The sequence below is a fragment of the Liolophura sinensis genome, chromosome 8 (genome assembly GCF_032854445.1).
Source record: "Liolophura sinensis isolate JHLJ2023 chromosome 8, CUHK_Ljap_v2, whole genome shotgun sequence".
Lineage (NCBI taxonomy): Eukaryota > Metazoa > Mollusca > Polyplacophora > Chitonida > Chitonidae > Liolophura > Liolophura sinensis.
Window position 1 is genome coordinate 57,490,813 of NC_088302.1, and position 27,476 is coordinate 57,518,288.

General features: G+C 42.3%; 1 protein-coding gene across 1 annotated transcript; it reads right to left on the bottom strand.

Moving 5' to 3' along the window:
• Positions 1–23: 23 nt before the first annotated feature.
• On the bottom strand, positions 24–27,045 carry LOC135472143 (SWI/SNF-related matrix-associated actin-dependent regulator of chromatin subfamily A member 5-like). Its single transcript, XM_064751504.1, is given in 25 exon segments — positions 24–642; positions 890–1,006; positions 1,502–1,714; positions 1,936–2,070; positions 3,976–4,076; positions 4,079–4,091; positions 4,560–4,685; positions 5,830–5,943; positions 6,353–6,592; positions 8,574–8,855; positions 10,964–11,116; positions 11,974–12,095; positions 12,718–12,807; positions 14,973–15,109; positions 15,301–15,410; positions 15,896–15,964; positions 16,929–17,060; positions 17,331–17,486; positions 17,995–18,174; positions 18,311–18,411; positions 18,674–18,774; positions 20,633–20,668; positions 21,126–21,304; positions 21,952–22,047; positions 26,909–27,045. Coding segments are annotated over 25 exon segments (3,117 nt in total). The 5' UTR covers positions 26,960–27,045; the 3' UTR covers positions 24–579.
• Positions 27,046–27,476: the final 431 nt, after the last annotated feature.

Below are 27,476 nucleotides of genomic sequence, written 5' to 3' on the forward strand. Positions count from 1 at the left end.
AAAACAAGATGTTTTTACTTGTCATAATTATTAAGTTAGACATTTATTTTCTAAAACTTCCACATGTACAAAACTGCAGGCTGACTTATGACATTCTTTAAATAGAATTACACTTAAAACACAAACATCGCATAACAAAAATTGTTTTTAAAGAGCTCATAAAGCAAAGTAAACGTCACAATGAAGGTGGCGTTTTGACAGTAGACCAAACATATGCTGTGAAATGCAAGACATCGCTACTGCTGGACATGCCAGTTACCTATGGCTTCTACATAGGTAGCACTGGAGAACACGACATCCTAAATAAGATATGGATGATTAAGACACATGATCTACCACAGTATTGAGTAACCTACATAGCAGATACACGCACAAGGGGACGAAGGGGCAGTGATTATCTACAGATGTCCATGTGTGATGAGTATAATGATGTACAATTTTACCAAGATCATTCAATATCTATTTGCGTAGCCTTTTGCAGACTTCCACTGCGTAACCAGGTTATTCTTGGATCTGAGATTTTAAGGGTTTTATCAGATGTAAGATTTGACATTTCAGAACCTGTCACCTATCAGCCATTCACTTCTTCTTCTTTGGTCGTCCTCTGGCATCTGGCGTTCCATCAGCTTTCCTCTTCTGACCCTGAAACATTTCGTTTTCATGTATTCACCATCATATTTTAACTCTCACAGGAAGAAAAAACCTACAGGCTTTAATTTATCCATAATTACATGTGTTTTTAGCAGCAAGCTGACACAATAAAGCTATGATTAGAAATTTACCAGAGCACAAGTAACATTCAAGATATATTACAAGAGATCTGCATCAGCATTTTATGACAAGGAACTATAAGAACTGCACACAGCCTATCCTGTAAAACCTCTCTAACCTTTGGAGTGCCTGAACGGGGACCCTTCTTCTTTCTCTCTTGTTTCTCTTTCTCCTCCAGTTCCAGGTTCTCCCGCTCTATCAGGGTGATCAATGTGTTACATCTCCTCTGTAGCTCCTGTAACAACCCATACCTTTATCACCAACATTCTTAACAGTCCTTCATGATAACATTTCACTTGCTTTTGATTCCAACCAATCAATAGGATTTGTCAAGCAAACTCCTGTACATCTAACATAAGACATGTCACAATGATGAAGTGGTCACCTCAATTTGTCACTTGTGAACAGGTATCACTCATATTCCATGCTGTATCCCATCCACCACTCACTATAGCTGTCATGCGCCACGCCCATGTGCTCCCACTCACCACAGCAATCCTGGACTTGATGAACCAGTCAAATCTGAACTGTGGGACTTGACGTACAGCTCTGCCACTGTTAGACATTCTGTGCTACACCCACATGCCCTGTATCCCAGCCCCTACTCACCATAGCAGTCCTGGACTTGATGAACCAGTCAAATCTGAACTGTGGGGCTTGGCGTACAGCTCTGCCACTGTTAGACATTCTGTGCTACACCCACATGCCCTGTATCCCAGCCCCTACTCACCATAGCAGTCCTGGACTTGATGAACCAGTCAAATCTGAACTGTGGGGCTTGACGTACAGCTGTCCTTAGCTCATCATACACGTTTTCCTTGTCAAAGCCGAGCTTGTGCAGCATGCACACTAGGAACCTGTCCTCCTCCTCTGTGTAGTTCTTCCCCTTGTTTGTGCCATACTGTATCCTCAGCTGGTGGAATGGGGCGCGGTAGCGGGCCATCTGTATATGTACACATGGGCAGAATAGCATCTTCATTACTATTTCATGAACGTTAAGATTCTTCATACATGTAATTTGCATAGAACTTGTTATTTTCAGAGTATGGTATTCTTCATAATACATTCATAATACCAACATGAAAGCCAAAAATGATTGAATCACTCATAGATAAAGTGATCAGGTCTTCAGTGAGTTGTTTGTCTAAATTTACAGCTACAAACCTTGGCATCCAGGGCCTTCTTAATACTGATCCTTCGCTGTATTTTGGCCTCTCCTCTCTCTATCTGAGCCATGATCCTCTCTATGTCCTGAAGTTCATTGCACCTGTCCCAGAATACACTGGAGTACTGCATCACCTGGGAAACCAAACACACACAAAGACGGTAGGTCTCATCATCAGCTATACCCTCACCAACAACACACCTGTCCCAGAATACAATAGAGTACTGCATCACCTGGGAAACCAAACACACACAAAGATGGTAGGTCTCATCATCAACTATACCCTCACCAACAACACACCTGTTCCAGAATACACTGGAGTACTGCATCACCTGGGAAACCAAACATACACTCACAACACAGATGGTAGATCTCATCATCAACTTTACCCTCACCAACAACACACCTGTCCCAGAATACACTGGAGTACTGCATCACCTGGGAAACCAAACACACACACACACACACAGATGGTAGATCTCATCATCAACTATACCCTCACCAATAACACACCTGTCCCCAGAATACAATAGAGTACTGCATCACCTGGGAAACCAAACATACACTCACAACACAGATGGTAGATCTCACCATCAACTATACCCTCACCAACAGCACACCTGTCCCAGAATACACTGGAGTACTGCATTACCTGGAAAACCAAACACACACACATGGTAGATCTCATCATCAACTATACCCTCACCAACAACACACCTGTCCCAGAATACAATGGAGTACTGTATCACCTGGGAAACCAAACACACACACACACAGATGATAGATCTCATCATCAACTATACCCTCACCAACAACACACCTGTCCCAGAATACACTGGAGTACTGCATCACCTGGGAAACCAAACACACACACAGATGGTAGATCTCATTATCAACTATACCCTCACCAACAACACACCCGTCCCAGAATACAATGGAGTACTGCATCACCTGGGAAACCAAACACACACACACATGGAAGATCTCATCATCAACTACACCCTCACCAACAGCACACCTGTCCCAGAATACACTGGGGTACTGCATCACCTGGGAAACCAAATACACACAAAGATGGTAGATCTCATCATCAACTATACCCTCACCAACAACAAACCTGTCCCAGAATACACTGGAGTACTGCATCACCTGCGAAACCAAACACACACACACACAGATGGTAGATCTCATCATCAACTATACCCTCACCAACAGCACACCTGTCCCAGAATACACTGGAGTACTGCATCACCTGGGAAACCAAACACGCACAGATGGTAGATCTCATCATCAACTATACCCTCACCAACAGCACACCTGTCCCAGAATACACTGGAGTACTGCATCACCTGGAAAACCAAACACACACACACACACACAGATGGTAGATCTCATCATCAACTATACCCTCACCAACAGCACACCTGTCCCAGAATACATTGGAGTACTGCATTACCTGGAAAACCAAACACGCACACAGATGATGGTAGATCTCATCATCAACTAAACACACTCACCAACAGCACACCTGTCCCAGAATACACTGGAGTACTGCATCACCTGCGAAACACACATACTTCACCAGGTGTCTCCCCCCCCCACCCTCTTTAATATCTCTAGGTACACACATACCTAATCAGGTGCTCTCTCCCTCCCTTTCTAACAACTCAGGTACACACATACCTCATCAAGTGCCCCCAGGACCAACACTCCCTCCCTCCCTCACAGTTCTAACACACCTCATCAGGTGTAACACCCTCCCTTCCATCCTATCTCTAACAGCTCTGGAACATACACAGGTGCCTACCCCATCCCCCTCCCCTCTCTAACATACACACATACCTCATCCCTGTCTAACCCATCTCCCTCCCTCTCTACAAATCACCACACATACCTCATCAGGTGCCACCCCTTTAAAAGCTCAGTTACACACACACGCCTCATCAGGTGTCTACCCCATCTCCCTCCCTCTCTAACATACACACATACCTCATCAGGTGTCTACCCAATCTCCCTCCCTTTCTAACATACACAAATACCTCATCAGGTGTCTTCCCCTCCACTTCTCTAGCTATACTCTCCAAATCGTCACGTCCATATTTCTCATTGGCCTTGATGAACTGGTTGAAGTCTCTTTTGACCAATTTGTGAACCCCTGGCAAAGAGAACAAACATCAACACACAATGCAAGCATCTTTCTAATCGTAAGTCTGGTACTCCCTAAGATGGAAGTCTCTCACTGATGGCCTCCACCAGCAATACAAGAACATAATCAACGTGATCCAACTTCACCAGCCCAGCAATCTCTCACGCCTGGGGCCAATTCCAAAAAACATGCGTAAATTTGCACAAGCGTAACTGAAGTAATATGCTGTCACAACAGAATGTGCATCAGGTGTTGAGAACCAGGCTTTACACAGGGTTTTAAATGTGCAACTAATCCCTAAAATGTAAATCCCTAGAATGTACCAAAACTTTTGTTACCAGTATTTTGAACTAATTCACTGGCCGCGCAACTGATGAACTTTATTCAGAGGCTTGATAATCTTTGTCAAAAAGCAGATGATCTTCCTGGGCCCTTTCATCACTTGCCCTATGACTAAGTTATCCTTCACAACCCTACCTCTTTCAGTAGCTCCTCTTTCTCCTGAATCTCCTCCTCAGTCAGAGGTTCTGACTCGTCAATCTGTTTCTGCTCCTCCTTCCTGATCCTCTCAGCGTCAGACCCTAAGTCAGGGTTCCGTGGAACCTACAAGTGACAGAAGAGACCATCAGCATGTGGAAAACCTCAATAAATATTACCATTTCCAAACACAGAGAGGAAATTACAAGGAAATATGAACCATATAAACTGCTGGTAAATTTGCCGTAACTATTAATAAGGAAGGATCTGTCTGCCACGGTACGTTCCATCTTCAAGATTCGATTGACTGATTGGTGTTGGGCATTGTGCTCAAGAATTTTTCACTTCTACAACAGTGGTTAGGGTAATGGGTGGAGGAAAATGGAGTGCCGAATTGAACAACAGACTTTTGTGAGGTAACCACGGACCTTTGTCAGGTTGCCAGGTAACCACAGACTTTTGCCTGGTAACCATGCACCTTCGCCTGGTAACCATGGACCTTTGCCAGGTAACCACAGATCTTTGTCAGGTTGCCAGGTAACCAAAGATTTTTGCCAGGTAACCTCAGACTTTTTGTCAGGTAACCACAGACTTCTGTCAGGTAACCACTGACCTTTGCTAGGTAACCACAAACTTTTGCCAGGTAACCATAGACCTTTGTCAGGTTGCCAGGTAACCACAGAGTTTTGCCAGGTAACCACTGACCTTTGCCAGGTAACTACAGACCTTAATCAGGTTGCCAGGTAACCACAGACTTCTGCCAGGTAACCACGGACCTTAGCCAGGTAACCATGGACTTTTGTCATGTTGCCAGGTAACCATGGACTTTTGCCAGGTAACCACAGACTTTTGTTAGGTAACCACAGATCTTTGCCAGGAAACCATGGACCTTTGCTAGGTAACCACAGACCTTTGTCAGGTTGCCAGGTAATCATGGACTTGAGTCAGGTCACCATGGACCTTTGCAAGCTAACCATGGGCCTTTGCCAGATAACCATGGACCTCTGCCAGGTAACCACAGACCTTTGTCAGGTTGCCAGGTAACCAGGGACCTTTGCCAGGTAACCAGGAACCTTTGTCAGTTCACCACAGACCTCTGCCAGCTAACAGCGAGAGCTGGATTTGAACAGATGACCTCACTGGTCAAGATGATGGCTTTATAGCTGCTGCTGCCCTTTACAGTTGGCCCAACTCTGCCAGACAACTCCTGTTAAAAAGACAAACAACTCCTGTTACAAAGACAAACAACGCCTTCAGGCTCATGACCTACCTTATAACCAATACCCTTTCTGTAATTGTAGATTTCAGCATCCAACAGTTCAAATAGTCGTGGAGGGAAAAACTGGAAATCTTGAACATTTGGTTGTTTGGGTGGTCTGGGCGCCTGGAAAAAGAAAACCGAGCGATACAGTGGTTGTAAGAAAACATGTGTTTGTTTCCTTGGACGGTCAGATTTCACCATTGCCTTGATTGTACTACTTCTGTGTTTTGAACTACCAAAGTTGCTCCGAACGCAGACAGGAAGAGTGCTGCCTTACTGCAATGCCATGCTGCAGTCATCAGACTGGACACCAACCAATTCACGATACACTGACACCAGCATGACCTGAACTAGTCTCTTCTGCTGAATGCCACGTGAGGAAATACATTGACCATCTGCTTACAAGCCCATGCCTACTCCCCAGGGAGAAGCCTTATTCACTGAGCAATTCAGCAAAGACAAGAAGTTCTCTCATCTTTGATGTTATAACTTTATTTCTACATATACTACAGATTGGTCTGTGGGTACTCACCTTGGGTGCCTTGGGTTCACTGACTCTGAGGGCCTCTCGGAAATAGGCATCCACGGCGTAGTTTGCTTTTCTCTCTCTCTTCGGAGGTTCAATCCACGCCCCGATGGTGCCTATCTTGTGCTTGTCTCGGTAATCTTGACCCTCAAACTGGTAAACACTGGATCCTTCATTGTTATCTAAGGTAAAATTCCGTAAACTGTCTTCTCCGAGAGCCTCAAGCTTTTTGTTGATTTCCTGAGTCTGAAAATAAAAGGGAAATAACTTAAATACAGCAGTTTTCAATGCCCCTTTAGCACAAAATGTATCATTAGAAATGATACATACAACCTTTTATAGCACAAGGGATAACAACCTTACAGCCTCCTATTGCACACAGGATAACAACCTTACAGCCTCCTTTTGCACACAGGATAACAGCCTTACAGTCTCCTATTTCCACACAGGATAACAAACTTACAGCCTCCTATTCCACAGAGGATAACAACCTTACAGCCTCCTATTCCACAGAGGATAACAACCTTACAGCCTCCAATGGCATAGAGGATAACAACTTTACAGAAGATAACAACTTTACAGAAGATAACAACTTTACAGCCCCCCACTGTACAGAGGATAAAAACCTTACAGCATCCTACTGTACAGAGGATAACAACCTTACAGCCCTCTACTGTACAGAAAATAACAACCTTACAGCCCTCTACTGTACAGATGGTAACAACCTTACAGCCTCCTATTGTACACAGCATAACAACCTTACAGCCTCCTATTGCACACAGGATAACAACCTTACAGCCCTCTACTGTACAGAGGATAACAACCTTACAGCCCTCTACTGTACACAGGATAACAACCTTACAGCCTCCTACTGTACAGATAATAACAACCTTCCAGCCTCCTACTGTACAGATGATAACAACCTTACATCCTCCTATTGCACACAGGATAACAACCTTACAGCCTCCTATTCCACAGAGGATGACAAACTTACAGCCTCCTATTCCACAGAGGAGGCCTCTGTGGCTCAGTCGGTTAAAGAGCTGGTGCAGCGTAATGACCCAGGAGTCTCTCACCAATGCGGTCGCTGTGAGTTCAAGTCCAGCTCATGCTGGCGTCCTCTCCGGCCGTACGTGAGAAGGTCTGTCAGCAACCTGCGGATGGTCGTGGGTTTCCCCGGGGCTGTGCCCGGTTTCCATCCACCATAATGCTGGCCGCCGTAGTATAAGTGAAATATTCTTGAGTACGGCGTAAAACACCAATCAAAAAAAAAAAAATCCTATTCCACGGAGGATAACAAACTTACAGCCTCCTATTCCACAGAGGATAACAACCTTACAGCCCTCTACTGTACACAGGATAACCACCTTACAGCCTCCTACTGTAAGATGATAACAACCTTACAGCCTCCTATTGCACACAGGATAACAACTTTACAACCTCCTATTGTACAGAGGATAACAACCTTATAGCCCTCTACTGTACACAGGATAACAACCTTACAGCCTCCTACTGTACAGATGATAACAACCTTACCGCCTCCTATGGCAAAGAGAATAACAACTTTACAACCTCCTATTGTACAGAGGATCACAACCTTACAGCTTCCTACTGCACAGAGAATAACAACCTTACAGCCTCCTATGGCAGAGGATAACAACCTTACAGCCCTCTACTGTAGGGAGGATAACAACCTTACATCCTCCTATTGCACAGAGGATAACAACCTTACAGCCCTCTACTGTACAGAGGATAACAACCTTACAGCCGACTAATGTACAGAGAATAACAACTTTAAAGCCTTCTATTGCAGAGGATAACAACCTTACAGCATCCTACTTCACTGAGGATAACAACCTTACAACCTCCTGCTGTACAGAGGATAACCTCGCTCACTCCTATGGCACAGAGGATAACAACCTTACAACTATATATTGTACTCAGGATAACAACCCTACAGCCTCCTACTGCACTGAGGACAACAACCTTACATTATCCTTTGGGACAGAGGATAACAACCCTAGCCTCCTATTGGACAGAGGATAACAACCTTAAAGCCTCCTATTGCACAGAGGATAACAACCTTAAAGCCTCCTATTGCACAGAGGATAACAACCTTAAAGCCTCCTATTGCACAGAGGATAACCTTACTGCCAGCTACTATGCACAAGATAATAATCTTATTGCCTGCTATTTCAAGGAGAAGCATCATGAGATGAGAGCTAACCTTTTGCTCTCCCCTTTCCAGGATGTGATCGATGTCCTCATCTGTGATGTCGCTTTCCTTGGAGGCAAACACATGGTTAGCGCCGTGCCTGATCATGCTCAAAACCTCATCCTTGCCCAGCTTATTGGCAGACTGGTCCTGAAGACGCCCCTGCTGGATGACAATGTTGTCCAGCCTCAGTTTGGTCTCCGCTCTTTCCACAATTCTCTCCTCCACCGTGTTCTCCGTTATAAATCTAAAGATTCGCACCTGCTTCTGCTGACCAATCCTATGAGCACGATCCTGTTCACAGATGGAAAGAACAGTACACGTTCATTTACACAGAAGAGTTAATCTAACTAGAACTGCAAGCAGTTATACTGCTTCCAAGTGGCCAGAACACACAGCTTTTAGCGTCCACTAAAACTTTCCACTTTCTCCACCACAGACCGTTCAAATCTATTAGTACTGTACTCTTCTGAAACAACCCCAGGTTTGTCTAATACGAGCCAAAAACCCCATGTAGTACATAATGCCTACTGTTGTGATACTAGCCCCACATAGTACATTACGCCTAGTGTTGTGATACTAGCCCCACACAGTACATTACGCCTACTGTTGTGATACTAGCCCCACATAGTACATTATGCCTACTGTTGTGATACTAGTCCCACATAGTACATTACGTCTACTGTTGTGATACTAGTCCCACATTGTACATTATGCCTACTGTTGTGATACTAGCCCCACATAGTACATTTCGCCTACTGTTGTGATACTAGTCCCACATTGTACATTACGCCTAGTGTTGTGATAATAGCCCCACATAGTACATTACGCCTAGTCTTGTGATAATAGCCCCACGTAGTACATTACGCCTAGTGTTGTGATAATAGCCCCATACAGTACATTACGCCTAGTGTTGTGATAATAGCCCCACATAGTACATTACGCCTACTGTTGTGATAATAGCCCCACATAGTACATTACGCCTACTGTTGTGATACTAGTCCTACATTGTACATTACGCCTAGTGTTGTGATACTAGTCCCACATAGTACATTACGCCTAGTGTTGTGATACTAGCCCCACATAGTACATTACGCCTACTGTTGTGATACTAGCCCCACATAGTACATTACGCCTACTGTTGTGATACTAGCCCCACATAGTACATTACGTCTACTGTTGTGATATTAGTCCCACATAGTACATTACGCCTACTGTTGTGATAATAGTCCCACATAGTACATTACGCCTACTGTTGTGATAATAGTCCCACATTGTACATTACGCCTACTGTTGTGATACTAGTCCCACATAGTACATTACGCCTACTGTTGTGATACTAGTCCCACATAGTACATTACGCCTACTGTTGTGATAATAGCCCCATACAGTACATTACGCCTAGTGTTGTGATACTAGCCCCACATAGTACATTACGCCTACTGTCGTGATACTAGCCCCACATAGTACATTTCGCCTACTGTTGTGATACTAGTCCCACATTGTACATTACGCCTAGTGTTGTGATAACAGCCCCACATAGTACATTACGCCTAGTGTTGTGATAATAGCCCCACGTAGTACATTACGCCTAGTGTTGTGATAATAGCCCCATACAGTACATTACGCCTACTGTTGTGATACTAGCCCCCCATAGTACATTACGTCTACTGTTGTGATACTAGCCCCACACAGTACAGTATGCCTACCGCTCTGATACTAGCCCCAAACAGCACATTACCTTACTGTTGTGATACCAGCCCCACACAGAGTTCAGAACACTTACTGCTCTGATACTAACCCCACACAGTACAGTATGCCTACTGTTGTGATACTAGCCCCACACAGTACAGTACGCTTACTGTTGTGATACTAGCCCCACACTTATTTATTGGTGTTTTATGCTGTACTCAAGAATATTTCACTTATACGAACATTGCCAGCATTATGGTGGGAGAAAACCAGGCAGAGCCCAGGGGAAACACACGACCATCTGCAGGTTGCTGACAGACCTTCCCACGTACTGCCACAGAGGAAGCCAGCATGAGCTGGACTTGAACTCACAGCGACTGCATTGGTGAGAGACTCCTGGGTCATTGCGCTGCGCTAGCGAGCTAACCAACTGAGCCATGGAGGCCCCACCAGCCCCACACAGTACAGTATGCCTACCGCTCTGATACTAGCCCCAAACAGTACATTACCTTACCGTTGAGATACCAGCCCCACACAGAGTACAGAACGCCTACTGCTCTGATACTAACCCCACACAGTACAGTACGCCTACTGTTGTGATACTAGCCCCACACAGTACAGTATGCCTACTGTTGTGATACTAACCCCACACAGTACAGTACGCCTACTATTGTGATACTAACCCACTACAGTACATTTACACCACTCACCATAGCCTGTAGATCAACCTGGGGGTTCCAGTCTGAGTCATACAGGATGACAATATCTGCTGTGGCCAGGTTGATGCCTAGCCCTCCAGCTCTTGTACTCAACATAAATATGAACTTCTTACTGCCTGGTTCATTGAAGTCACTAATGGATTTCTGCAGAAACAAGGTGGATCAAGATCAGCCATGTTAATGAGGTAATGATATAATATATGAATATATATATTGAATGAATATATATAATGATATTCTGACTGCATAACCCATTATTCTGTTCTCACAGATTTACTGACACTCTGACTGCATCAACCACTATTCTGTTCTCAGATTCACCAAAAGAACTATTCTGACTGTATAACCCATTATTCTGTTCTCACAGATTTAGTAACCTGACTAATTATTCTGTTCTTTACAGATATGCTAACATTTTGACTGTATTATCAATTATTCTGTTCCCTGCAGATTTACTAACATTATGACTGTACCATCCATTATTCTGTTCTCACAACTCTGTCACATACTACTTTGCCTACAGCAGACAAAATCCTCATGTTCCTGTTACTCCCGCAGCCATTCATAGCAATAGTATAGATAAAATGTAACAGTTTTTGCATTTGCAGAGCCTTATCCCTGAAAATTGTAGAAATTTTCAAACCGTGGTAAGTCGTCTCCATTTACAATAAGTCACAGATATGGAAATGCAGTCAGCTTAACAATCATGATACAAAACACACATCAGTTTTTCACGGACAATTTCCACCACGTGATAAACTTCGGACTGCAGTGCCTGACTTCCATGGATGCCATCTCAGGAATGATATTTCATGGCTTCTCGAGATTATCGCCCCAGTGCTGAGTGTTGCTTTATTTATTTACTTATTTGATCGGTGTTTCACGCCGTACTCAAGATTATTTCACTTATACGAGAATGGCCAACATTATGGAGGGAGGAGACCGTTCAGGGCCCAGGGGAAAAATGCTGTGTGTTATGGCCTGGCTGATTTACTACTGACCGTCCTCTCTTCGTGGGGCGTGGAGCCATCGAGTCGGCAGTAGTCGTAATTCCTCCAGCAGCAGTAATCCTCCAGAATATCCAGTACCCTGGTCATCTGACTGAATATCAACACTCGTGAGTCTGACAACAAAACACATACAGGTACATTCATATGTTTGATACTCTGTTTGATTGCTGTTTAACGATTTTGTCAGGTTTATAGGTGATGGAAACGGTCGTCTCCGCAGCAAACCACCTTCCTTTATCAGGTTCCTGAGAACCTTTTGACTTGCTGAAAATGCGACCTTATAACTGGGGCCTGATAGCTGCTTTTAGACAGCATTTTGATTCAATGACTATTGTTAAACACCACCTCCTCCACCTCAAAGTTATTAAATGACATGACTAATACTTGTGGATGGAAGGAGCTTCCCAACAATGGAGTCGCTGTGAGATCAAGTCCGGCTCATGCTGGCTTCCTCTCCGGCCGTACGTGGGAAGGTCTGTCAGCAGCCTGCGGATGGTCGTGGGTTTCCTTCCACCATACTTGGTCATAGCTATATGTAACCCATAAGAATTGGGATCAAAAGGCTTCAGCATAAGGATGAGTTTAACCTCCTAACAAGTTCTAAACCAGCACACATTAACACAACAATCTTCAGACAAAAACTGTACCGTATTTATCTGATTATTGTTAAATGACATGTAGGACACTAGTGGTCTACACATGAAAATTAATTTCTTACTTTATAGAAGAACTTACCATTAGCCTGGAGTTTGGGTAACAGCTTGTCTAGAATACACATCTTCCCACTGTTGGCTACCAGATGATAATCTGTAGTGTATGGAGGACCTAGAGGACAAGTGGGAGGATATAAGCAAGTGGGAGGACATAAGCCAGATGGATTCAGTTCCTAAAACTACATCAGTGTGGAAAGTCCCTGGAGATGGGATAGTCTGTAGTGTATGGAGGACCTAGAGGACAAGTGGGAGGATATAAGCCAGATGGATTCACTTCCTAAAACTACATCAGTGTGGAAAGTCCCTGGAGACAGGGGATAGTCTGTAGTGTATGGAGGACCTAGAGGACAGGTGGGAGCCAGATGGATTCACTTCCTAAACTACATCAGTGTGGAAAGTCCCTAGAGACAGGGGATAGTCTGTAGTGTATGGAAAACCTAGAGGACAAGTGGGAGGATATAAGCCAGATGGATTCACTTCCTAAAACTATATCAGTGTGGAAAGTCCCTAGAGACAGGGGATAGTCTGTAGTGTATGGAGGACCTAGAGGACAAGTGGGAGGATATAAGCCAGATGGATTCACTTCCTAAAACTACATCAGTGTGGAAACTCCCTGAAGACAGAGGATAGTCTGTAGTTTATGGAGGACCTAGAGGACAGGTGGGAGGATATAAGCCAGATGGATTCACTTCCTAAAACTACATCAGTGTGGAAAGTCCCTGAAGACAGAGGATAGTCTGTAGTGTACGGAGGACAGAGGACAAGTGGGAGGATATAAGCCAGATGGATTCACTTCCTAAACTACATCAGTGTGGAAAGTCCCTGGAGATGGGATAGTCTGTAGTGTATGGAGGACCTAGAGGACAAGTGGGAGGATATAAGCAAGTGGGAGGACATAAGCCAGATGGATTCACTTCCTAAAACTACATCAGTGTGGAAACTCCCTGGAGACAGGGGATAGTCTGTAGTGTATGGAAAACCTAGAGGACAAGTGGGAGGATATAAGCCAGATGGATTCACTTCCTAAACTACATCGGTGTGGAAAGTCCCTGGAGATGGGATAGTCTGTAGTGTATGGAGGACCTAGAGGACAAGTGGGAGGATATAAGCAAGGGGGAGGATATAAGCCAGATGGATTCACTTCCTAAAACTACATCAGTGTGGAAACTCCCTGGAGACAGGGGATAGTCTGTAGTGTATGGAGGACCTAGAGGACAGGTGGGAGCCAGATGGATTCACTTCCTAAACTACATCAGTGTGGAAAGTCCCTAGAGACAAGGGATAGTCTGTAGTTTATGGAGGACCTAGAGGACAAGTGGGAGGATATAAGCCAGATGGATTCACTTCCTAAAACTATATCAGTGTGGAAAGTCCCTAGAGACAGGGGATAGTCTGTAGTGTATGGAGGACCTAGAGGACAAATGGGAGGATATAAGCCAGATGGATTCACTTCCTAAAACTACATCAGTGTGGAAAGTCCCTGAAGACACAGGATAGTCTGTAGTGTATGGAGGACCTAGAGGACAAGTGGGAGGATATAAGCCAGATGGATTCACTTCCTAAACTACATCGGTGTGGAAACTCCCTGAAGACAGAGGATAGTCTGTAGTTTATGGAGGACCTAGAGGACAGGTGGGAGGATATAAGCCAGATGGATTCACTTCCTAAAACTACATCAGTGTGGAAAGTCCCTGAAGACAGAGGATAGTCTGTAGTGTATGGAGGACAGAGGACAAGTGGGAGGATATAAGCCAGATGGATTCACTTCCTAAAACTACATCAGTGTGGAAAGTCCCTGAAGACAGAGGATAGTCTGTAGTGTATGGAGGACAGAGGACAAGTGGGAGGATATAAGCCAGATGGATTCACTTCCTAAACTACATCAGTGTGGAAACTCCCTGGAGACAGGGGGATAGTCTGTAGTGTATGGAGGACCTAGAGGACAAGTGGGAGGATATAAGCCAGATGGATTCACTTCCTAAACTACATCAGTGTGGAAAGTCCCTGGAGACAGGGGATAGTCTGTAGTGTATGGAGGACATAGAGGACAAGTGGGAGGATATAAGCCAGATGGATTCACTTCCTAAACTACATCAGTGTGGAAAGTCACTGTTACTGGTAGCTCTTGTAGCTAACAAACAAATGTTCCTTTGAATGAAGACATTGAAGTAATAACAACTGTAGATAACAAATTCTGGTTAACATTGTAAGAAAATGGTTATAAAATCGGGCCAAGTGTTTTATAATCACAGGGATGGTTGAATCACACAAACAGACCTGGCTCTGCCCCATCAAACAGGTACGGATGATTTGTACATTTCCTCAACTGCATCAAAATGTTCAGAAGCCTCATTTTGTCTGATTTTCCAGCTCCATTTACAATATCTATGTCCTTCATTAAGATTTTAGTGTACCTGAAACACACAACCATGAAATATATCAATACTTCCAGGCCGTATATACAAAAACACGGAGATTCTGATTCCTAACCTTAAAGGTGGCATCGTGACACACAGAGGAATGTTATAGAACTGAAATCAAAATGATACTCTCATTTAAGTCTTTTAACTCTTAAACTAGGCTGTAAATGTAAATGTTTACATACCATTCCCTCTGCATTTTGCTCAAACCCACAAAGATCTTGGTTTCTTTCTTTGGTAATAGTCTTTTCTCCACATCAGATTTTATTCTTCTGAGTAGGAAAGGTCTGAGAACCTAGATAAAAAAATTACAATGTAACAGACAAGGACAGGATTAGTAAATGTTGCACCACAAAGCCGACACTTAGTAGTCTAGCAAATGTTGCACCACAAAGCAGACACTGAGTGGTCTAGCAAATGTTGCACCACAAAGCCGACACTGAGTGGTCTAGCAAATGTTGCACCACAAAGCCGACACTTTGTGGTCTAGCAAATGTTGCACAACAAAGCCAACACTGAGTGGTCTAGCAAATGTTGCACCACAAAGCCGCCACTGAGTGGTCTAGCAAATGTAGCACCACAAAGCCGACACTGAGAAGTCTAGCAAATGTTGCACCACAAAGCAGGACCCTAGGAGGCCACATTCAAATTGAGACGCAGGACGAAAGACATTGTCTGTAAACATCTACATTTACTTACGGTACTGTTGTATGTAAGATAAAATATATTTATAGTACAATACATTATTATTTTTGAGGTACTAAGTTTAGAGCTACTTACAGAATGAAGACGCTCCACAAGCTCATTGTCACCAAGGCAGCTGTTGGCATTAAACCAAGCATCAAAATCCTGTACAAATCAACATAAATAGAACATACTGATCACCATAAATGCAAAGTTCAACAAAATACAGGAATCCATGTTTTACTCTAATAACTAGAAATGTAGACACTTCAATGAGGAAATGTGAAGGCAAAGTTTCACACACTTACACCAGAGACAAATGTCGCACACAGTTAGTCTGTGGAGACCATTGTCACACACAGTTCCAGCCTGCGAAGAACACTGTCACACACAGAGTTACAGCCTGTGGAGACTACTGTCACACATCAAGATGGCCTGGAGTAGGGCCTTTGTCACACAGAGGGTTACAGTCTGTGAACGACACTGTCATGCACAGAGACTGTCGGGGCCGAGGGCGTGTGACTGGTGGGGGCCGAGGGAGGGTGACTGTTGGGGGGTGGGGGCAGTTGGGGGCGTGGGTATTTGGTGTCTGTGGAAACCACTGTCACACAGTTACAACATGTGGAGACCACTTTCACACGCTTACATCAGAGTTACAGACTTTGGAGACCACTGTCACAGTTACATCCTGTGGAGACTACTGTCACACAGTTACAGCCTGTGGAGACTACTGTCACACAGCTACAGCCTGTGGAGACTACTGTCACACGGAGTTAGAGTCTATGGATGCCACTGTCACAGAATTACAGCTTCTGGAGGCCCCTTTCACAGACAGATCAATCAAACACAGGGTTACAGCCTGTGGAGACCACAGTGACACACAGAGTTAGAGCCTGTTGACGCCACCGTCACACATGCAGTTACAGCGTATGGGGTTCCACAGTGACACACAGAGTTACAGACTGTGAAGCCACTATCATACACCTACAATTACAGCCCCTGGAGTCATTGCCACACACACATAGTTACAGCCTCTAGAGGCCACCGCCACACACACACAGTTACAACCTGTGGAAACCACTGTCACACACAGAATTACAGCCTCTGGAGCCCACCGTCACACACTTACATCAGAGTTGTTGAAGACGTCTGGCAGGAGGAAGTTTAGCAGAGCCCAGAGCTCATGGAGGTTATTCTGAAGAGGTGTACCAGTCAACAAGAGACGATTTGCAGACTTGAACTCGCGCACAATTTCTGACAACTGGAAGCAGAAAACACAACATAATATCGCAATTCCACCTCTATGTAATTCTACAATATTTCTATATCCATAAGAATGCAGAATATTTTTTATCCAACTGAAAATTACTTTGCACTATATTTGTTATAAAAAGGTAAATTTATTTTTCTGATTGGGGTAGTAGGCATCTCATAGAAATGTCTCTTAACAATCACAGACAATATAGAACTGCTGGGTGGATTAAGCACTTGTAGCCAAATATGCTTGTGAAGCAAAACTGCCTGCCCGTACCTTGGATTTCTCATTCTTTATCCTGTGAGCTTCATCAATGACAAGATACCGCCAATTGAACTTCTTGAAGACAGATTTTTCACGAATGACCATTTCATATGAGGTAATACAAACATCCCACTCTCCCGGCATCATTGTGTCCCTAATAAAGTTAGCCTGTCAAACACAAACACTGACAGCATTATTCTGTGTAAAAAAATCTGCTTCATTAGCGGGCATGTCACAAAAAGGCTAAAACTTAAGGAACATAACTTCATTGGTCATGGCAAGATGATGAACATAACAACACTTCAGGCCTCATGGCCCCTAAAGGCCTCACAGTGTAAAAACATGTTGCTTATGACAGACAGGGCAATTCTAGGACTAGTTAATTACTGAAAAACACTTAAATGTAATTGATTATTTACTTGCTTGTTTGGTGTTTTATGTCATACTCAAGAATGTTTCATTTATACAACAGTGGCCAGCATTAGGTTGGGAGGAAACGTGGGAAGAGCCTGGGGGAGACCCACAACCATTCGCATGTTGCTGGCAGACTTTTCCACCTCAGACCGTGGTACATGTGATTATGATTAAGACGGCATGATTAAGAAAATTATAGATTTCAGATGATGAGAGTACTTTTGTAGATATCAAAACTGTATGAATATATGATGGAACTTACTCTCTGAACTTGATCTCCAATGAGACAAACTGCTCGAAGTGTTGGACACCATCTCTTGAATTCATTTACCCAGTTGGCGAGAGTGGATTTGGGGCCAATAACCAAGTGAGGGGAGGGAATGTTGCGATAATGTTTCATGTAACCAAGCAAAGATATGGTCTGAAGTGTCTTTCCTAGACCCTGAAACATAAATAATAATAATATTTCTCATTGCCTTTCCAAGAAAGTGACATTAAAGACTCAATAATGTCAAATTGATTGCCACAACTGACCATTTTACCGGGGCCTGAGTATATAACTGCCCAGCCATACTCACCATTTCATCAGCCAAGATTCCATTGATGCCATTCTCATAAAGGGAGATCATCCAGTTTAAACCTCGGACTTGATAGTCTCTCATTTCTCCACTTTTGATGTCTGAGGAGAGCAGAGGAAAATTGAAACTGTGATAATCTCTATGTATACGTACCACAAACATATATTCTTCTATTATCACTGATGTATGAAGCAGTTTAATGAAACAATGGGAGTGCATACAAGGGTTAATTAAGGAACGATAAACCCTGTAACTACTCAGCTTCTTGATAAACATTTACAATATTATTACACAACAGGACAACACACAAAAAATACCAAAAAACATTGATGACTTTAATAGTTATATTTTGCAGTCACTTACATGAGGGCGAACTGTCGAAGCGTGTGATGACATTGACAGCTTTTCGGCTTTCCGACAGTAACTCTTCGTCTTCCTCTTGTTCAGTTCGCCGATGACGATGGCTAAAACAAACATGTCGTTTTTAACACAACTAGTTCACAGACTTATATATAGCGATGTACAAATGAATATGGTAAGCTAAAGACCTGCATTTGTTTGCTCTTTGAGATAAATGTAGAATCACCACTGAAAACATCATATACAAGTAACTTAAATATATTAAGCTCCATGAATAAATGAGTGAAATTGTTTATAAGTACATGTATTGAGATATTTTCACTAAGTCATGTGTATCAACTTGTGCTTAACAGGTCAGACTTTGTATGCTCTGTGCGATTCATAGACGTTAGCCTCTAGTAAAATCAGATATGCCGTCAAGCAAACGAATAGGAAGATATCAAAATGAAATTCTCAAATTCCATCCAGTTGCATGCAAAATATATGTAAAAACATAGCTACAAAATAGCTGAGACTAGGTGCATAGTAAAATACAGATCACTTGGCAAGACAGGCCAGATTATCAAAATGGTCCCCTTGCGACTGGAGCTGGTAATCAAATCAAGATACGTACATGAAGATTAATGCATTTGCCACTGTCCAGAAAAAGGGTGATCAAAGAATCACTAGTTATTAATACTGATCAAAGGTAATCAAAATGATAATATGAAAGTGCCTGTACTCTCAAATTACACCTTCAGCCACAATTACCTACAGCAAAGAAATGTTGCTGCAGAATCCAATTAAAGATGCACCTACAAATGTTGTACATAATCTGCAATGATTTTTTACCTGCCAAGATTTGTTTCTATCCTTTGGATTTTTCATCCTGTTGTCAGATTTCAACGCCAATCACAACAAATGATTACATCACCTGTAGGGTTTTATTCTGGTGAAAATTAACAAGAAACCTGCCCCACAGAGTAATTGGAATACTGACAGCTGAATTGTACACAAACTCTAATGTTGCTCATATAATTTGTCAGTTCCACATTGGGATCATCTTCACCTCATTTATTTGAAAGTTTCTGAAGCAGGGCTTCAACAGCAGACAATGGTCTTGTACACCCTATACATACTGAGACACTAATGATAAGGTAAGGACTAGCATCATGCTGCAAGCAGATCAGCTGACCATTGTTTCTCTAGGCCAGAGAAAAACTACTGACGTATAAATCAAAGTATGTTATTAGCAACTGTATATGGGAACATATAATAAAACAGACCACTTCCTATTTAACTAGTGTTATACTTCCTATCATTACATTTAGCACAATGTCCTACATGTATGTAGATGGGCACAGGGCCATCCTCCAAAAACTGTCATATCCTAATAACTAAAACCAGTATGCATACAAACTGACAATAACATCTTATCATGCCAGCCATATGTAGGCAAGTGTAAAGTGCCATCAGAATATGTAACATTTCTCACAACACACCGTGTTTACAATCACAGCCCACTTCAAGCAAAGCCCCTTAGATATACATGATGTATGTCTTATCCATTTCTGCTATGAGTTACACACATCTTCAAATACTAATGGTTTTATCAAGACACAGCTTAGTGCAACAAAATCTCTAAGTACATGCAAGTACAAAATAGTTGCTCGACACTTACACAAAAACTGCTAGTTTCAAGATCATAATTAAGTTGTAAATATCAGTGATGATGTTCAGAAACGCAAGCAACCAATTTTGGGGCTTAAGATTTTTGACAGCTTACTCCATTATACAGACACTCACCCAAGGGAGTTTTGTATAGCTAACAGTATTCATTACTTCAGTACCCCTGAATTGTCCGCCAGCTTCCATCTAACCCATTCGGGGAAGCATCAGCAGCTAACATTCAGAATTGCTCTACATATAACATGGCCTTACATCCTAGAAAACATTTCACAACAAAGTAGGAGGATGTCTTACTCATCTGCCGCCGAGGCCTTTTTAGACTGTTCCATTCTGAAAGTAGAAATCGTTGACGACTTTTCACTTGAAGGGCATACATTTAAGACAGGTACAGCATTCATGGAGGTGGAGCTAGCCTGGTCAAGGTGCTCTAGCCACCACCACAGCTCACCCAGCATGCACCAGCAAGGTCAAGCAGTGATATACAAGAACGTCAAACCAAGCATAAATAGCATGCCAAGAGACGAGACTTGGTTAGTTTCAAACTATGCAAATGGCCAACTCTATAAATACATCATATGTACGTAAATATACAGGTAAATACAAGTTGCTGATGTTAATTCAGTTGACAGATTAGTTATGAACATGACCTAGATTTGCTGCACCTTGAAACATTTGAGGGTTAGGTTGACTAGGCTGCCAAAGGGTGATCCAAACAGTAGTAGTCATCTGCAGGGCAGTGGGCCCAGTGTGTCACATGGCGAGCCATGGAGCAAACAGCTCTACTTACTCTCCTGCTGCCTGAAGCTTGGATTTGTCATCTTTCTTCAGTTTGGGCCGGCCTGGTTTCATCTTCAGGGGACTTGTTGGACCCTTGCCCCCGACACCAGCACCTCCCGTGGCCATGAAGTGAGCAAATAGTTCTGTCTGCTTCAGTAAGAACCCAAACCTATTGCTCCTATCAGATTCCTTCAAATGAGAGAACAACATCCATCTTTACCCAAAGCGAAAAGCTTGCTACACAGTTCCGTATACGGAGGAGTGTATAAATCATGAGATCAAGAACAGGAGGAACTGCAATCAAAGAAACAGTGAATGGTGTGTGAGAAAACAACTATATCATGGTCCCATTCTTCTCACTGCACAGACCACACCGGGTTGAGCTAACATCAAGACCTACTGTCAATAAGACAAATCAGTGTCTCTTCTACATCACACAGTCAAGACAAATGTGGTGACATAGACCCACAGGAGAGAAAGATGTTCCATCCCCCCTCCCCTCCACTGTAGAATCAGCGTGATGAAAATATTCATGAAATTCTGGTAAAATAACATTTAAGACAAGCAATATGGGGGAAAAAGGTTATTAAAATTTACTTCACTTTTGATTGCTGTCAGCCAATCAGAATCTGTCACTTGTACAATGGATGCCAGCCACCCCTCAAAAGGTCAGCAGCCTGAAGACAACTTTACGTGTTACAAACAAGCTGTGTTACATGCTTATTTTCTCATCATACAGGAAAATCAGGATCATGTTTTCCTCAGAAACTTTAACTCAGTTTGCCCTTTGAACTACACCTCTTACAAAAGTGTATTCAACCGAAGAACAGCATTACCAGTTTCTCTTCATAATCTTGGTCATTTTTCTCGACTTTCCCTTTTGGTGGAGCTTTCAATGTAAATCCTGAGCTCCCAGCTGCAGGTTCTCCTCCCTGTAACGAAACAGAAAGAGATAAGACTACACCGAAATATGCCATGATCAAACAGGCACTAAATACAGATTACAGCAATAATCAATCTGGCACTAAATACAGATTACAACAACAATCAATCTGGCACTAAATACAGATTATAGCAATAATCAATCTGGCACTAAATACAGATTACAACAATAATCAATCTGGCACTCAATACAGATTACAGCAATAATCAATCAACCACTCAATACAGATTACAACAACAATCAATCTGGCACTAAACAGAGATTATAGCAATAATCAATCTGGCACTAAATACAGATTTCGTCTTTGTGCAATGCACTGTGCAATGCAATGCACTGTCATTTAGGGTGCACTGGGTCCTACAGTGTATTTCAAGAGATTGACCATTCATCAGAATAAGTATAACACAGTACTGAAGCAATTGAAGACTGCCATAATGCATGCCAGAAATTGACGTGTTCTGCTCAATAAGAGTGGCGCAATAAGAGTCCAAGGATTAACCACTGAGACATGCAAATTTGATGAAGACAGATGTTTAGTGAGCAAAATCAACATCTCAGGAGTCGCGCCAGTTCCCACAGCTTCTTTGAGGGGTATTTAAAAGTTGAGTTGGACAACATAAATATACGGGGCACAACTTCTAGTTCTACTTATTCTGTCAGCAATGTTTCAGTATAGGTACTAATACCTTTATTATGCTTGATAACGGTATTACTACCTATACTAAATCGTCCCTCATTGAATAAAGAGACGGTGTGCCCCTTATACTTGTTAGTCCACACAGGTTTGGACGAGTCAAGGTCATGGCTCTCGCAAAACACAGTTTAAAGGCATAATTTAACAGTAGTTGCTAAATTGAATATACATATTATATGTAGCTTGGCCAGTGGGCTAAACAGTGCCGCACTGGTTTGCGTGAGCCCCTACCGTATCTCACCTAAACCTACTTGAACTTGCGAAACTCCTGAAATGCCAATCTGGTTTATTTAACTGAACTATGTTTGATCACAATTGACCAAGTACAGAAACTACCGTATTGACATATTTACAATATAAAGGGTCTGCCAGCTAGGCTAACCCTAACATGATGAACAGTTATGTCAACTCGACAATTTCCAGAAATGGGATGTGTGGTCTATGACATTTTCTCAATCAGTCGAGGGGATTTCACTTTTATTGGACCAGTCATCACAATCTGCTCTGGTTACATTCTGATCAGTCATTTCTAGTTCATATCCCGGCAAAACTGGCAGGCATGTTCCCCATCTCTAACCATCTCTTTATTTCGTCAGTTTGCACAGCTGGCAATTTTTATCTATGACAATTAACCATCAGTATGGAGAAAAGTCTGTTAGCAAAGTATTGAAAAGGCAAATATGGACTTCGATCTAAAACTGACCGATTTGAGCAGAACAGAAACTGATGCTGCTTGAGAAAATGTTGGGTAGGAACCTCCTGTCAGCAAGGCTGATACTTGCTATAGGCTTCATAAACACCCTTGCTTTACTCTACATATAAAAGTTGTCAGAATGCTTCTCTTTTTTCAGCCAATCATTGATGAGCTCTTATATGTGTGTATTTCATTGATTTGAAGCAAATGTTCATATGTTTGGATCTGATTTATTCTTGACACAAAATTATATAACAGCAATAAGTAGTGTTATGAACGATGATCTACTTGACACTGTGCTATCAGGCAACGCCGGTGATAGTGAAAGAGGTCGAACAGCCATTCGTTGTTCCATTGCTGTCTTGCCACTAATTTCTATCAAACTTATTTTGACTCAAACTGACCATCCCTCCAATAACACATCGATGTGCAGAGAGTTATTTTTTGTGCTAGCACTTCTACGACTGGAGTGAAATAAATTTATTCCCTGCACAGCATACTTCTCACCAGCCACATCCCATGATGTTGTTTTCTGCTCCTGTCGGTGTCAACAGATGAGGTCAAAATTAAAATATCGTTTGTTTGATAGACATTTGTTCAACATTTTGATGAGTACTACGGCATAATTTAAGTTTGTGCTAGCAACTTCAAATCCTGTACAGAGGCGGTACCGAGTGAAGTCGAACCTCATGACCTAGTAAAATAAAATCTATAGTGAGAAATTTGTTTTCATTTTCCTACATTTCCTAATTTTAATTAAACTTTGTGAGATTCAGGGGATTCTTCCTTCATGTGAAGAATTAAATATTTATTCTGTCTTCAATAAATCATTCAATGTACATGGTTATCTAGAACTGTGAAGAGTGTAAGGACCTAAGTGAGCCTCAGTTCAGATCACCAGCTTTTGAGACATGAGGACAAGGAGAGCCAAAGTCATGTTATATTGCATAAAGATTAAACGATGGAACATATCAGCTTTGTGTCTGTATGTAAACTTTCCTGTATACATTTAGAAATGCATCTGCCCATTCTAGTGTCACTAACACTTCACAACAATGTATCAGTCAACACATACAGTTTCTATCCAGGACAGTTTTCTCAGCATCTGGCCCTGCTGATCTCAGTGACAGTTCAGGAAATTGCACCAATATATTCCCAGCCACATGCTCCCTAAACTAGAGTTTTGGCGGGGAGAAATGGTACACACCCGACTAACCTTTTGTTTGGGATCTCCCGAACATTATCTTTCCATGCTAACAGAAGAGGCTCCTATGGAGGCCTCTGATACATGTGAAATGAGAGTAACACAATGGTGGATTCCAACATAAAAGGGCCTCTGTTGGGGATGCTTTGATTACATATGTTTAAAACAAAAATCTTCCATTTTGATCATGTATCAACGGATATTATGGTGTAAGGTCTCAATTTGTCACCGTGATTATACCACTCCATGACTGAATTAATTTAATTCACAAGAAATATACTAAGGTATTTACGTACGTGCATGGGCTTCACGTAGAACCTCAGCTACAGCTTTAGCTACTTGTCCTTGGAGGTAGGCCTATAGGCCTGTGTCCAAGTTTTGTCAGTGTTTGTAAACATTTCGCCCTAAAACCAGAGCCACACAATTCTCAGCAATTCAATTCGTGTGCTTACGTGTGTTTTAAAGGTATAGCATGGCAAAGAATTGATTCACGGAGAAATCTATATATTCCAGTTAAAAGTTGCTGACAGCTGGGACGTTTACAAGATTTCCTTAAACATCTTGCAATGATTATCTCACAAAAGGAGCAATTAATATGAAATCTCAACTCTATATGGAAACACAAGGACCCTGGTCATCAGTTCAGTAAAGTATACATCCTCCCAAAAATATGGCAACACTATTTTATGGGTATCCAATTGGATACGGGTGAAAACACTTCATGAGCATTTCGATCTACGGGTATCGGATAAGTACATGTATACCCAAAGCATTATAAGGCCGGCTTTGTTCAACAATTCAACATGGAAGCTATCAATAGTAAAATATGTATTTAGGAACAGAGCATTCCGCTGACTTTCTCAGCAGAATGAAAATACGAGAAAACACTTGCATGTCATTGGCAAAAGTCAAGTGAATTACATTCGCCGACGGCTTAGTGGCCTTCTGGACAATTTTTATCTCATTCTGTGGTGTACACATGTGGTAATTCCATAATATTTCGCTTTCTAAGCCCTCCTCACAAAGGTGCAGCTAATCTTTCCACCACCGCACATGCACACATGTGGTGGACATTTAGGCGGTACCAAAAAAAAAAAAAAAAACCTTACATTCACACGATCAATTTCTTGTCATTTTAAAAGCATCTGGCACTTCATACTTTCACTTCACTCAACATTTAGCTTTGAAAACAACATCATTGCCCACTTTTGCATTGAGCTGTTTTAATGATTAAACTCAGAGGCAGGTAATCATCAGATGCAAACTGTTGAAAATAGAACTCAACGTTTAATTTAAATGAACTACATGGTTACCTTACAATTCATTATGCATTAGATTACAACCTAGCCCTGGATGACAAGGCTCTTTGGGTCTCGAGTAGTCATGGCGGAGGACAAATTGTAAAAATTTGGAAAATAGTCGATTACTAGCGTACCTCTCCCATCCAGCCACTCCTTTACAATGCTAAGGGTCTTCGGGCACCTGACTGTAAAAACCACGAGATGTCGATCATACATACATCAGGTATAAATCTATCCATATTTACTGAAATTTCTCTCTCCGCTTACTTTTCCTTTTATGAAATGGCATACAAAGTGGATGACCCTTTACTGGCTTCATCTGTCAGGCATGTCAAAACAATGGCACATGCTCTAGTTAGGTTCTCTGATGGGCTATTTGTACCATCTAAAGTAAATGGGACTCAAACCAGTCTGTGCATGATCGCAGAACAACAACAAGGACAACAAAAACCCAGCATAATTGAAGGAACGGATAGTTTTGTATCCAGGTGCCTGGCCGGGCCAAGGATGGATACTTACCTTTGGGATTATCAACATCTCGGGATTTTAACAATCAGGTGCCATAGGACCCTAAGCATTGTAAAGGAGTGAATGCTTGAGGCACGTTAGTAATCAACTGTTTTCCAAATTTTTACAATTCATCCTACAAGGCTAAAGCGGACCCAACCATGATTACGTGAGGCCCTATGAGCCCTACGCGAGGCTAACTACAACTAGGGACACATTGTGATTTCACTTGACATCTAATAAGTAACATATCTTCACTTTATAAACAATAGGGTGAACCTGAATATTATAAAACTAGTGACTTTTGTTTTCCGAATGCGCACTGCACGAGCGTTCTGGACGAATTTGGGGGCACGTTTCATTATGCAGAGATTGTTGTTGTTGTAACTCTCTTTGTTTGAAACAGATTAGTTTCTCCGACGTAGCTCTTTTACCAGATAGCAAACTTACACCCTGCTCCATCGGTTCTTCATTCGGACTTTCTGCCCCAGAATCTGCCATAGTTCTTCCAATGTAGACACAATTTCTTGAATCAGTTGGGCAAACAAAGTGCCCGGTGTTTTTGGCGGGGTAAAATGGATCCAAAGTATTTCTCCTTCCGGTAAAACATGTTGTCAAAACACTGTCAAGAGTTATCCGCCCCTACTTTGAAAGCGTTTGAAAACGCTCGGCTAGAAATAGTAGGTCTGAAGTGATGTCATAGCTGGTATGGTCCAATCGTCAGCACACTCTCCAGTTACGTGACAAGAGGTGGAAACAAAGCGAATTTAACCCAGGTGAAATCGGTCTTGAATAAGATTTTAGCGTGAATAATGAAAAATATAGCCCTTAGGTCAGAATTTTTTTCTGGAAGAGTTATCATAATGTGCCTAAACTTCAAATATGATAGTTTCATTGTCCTGTAGTATTTTAAACTTCAGAAATCGGCAAAATTCAGCATTTCGACCCTTTCTACGGTGGCCCACATACGACATTTTGCTTTTTTCTTCACTTATGTAACTTGCTTAGGTTTCCACTT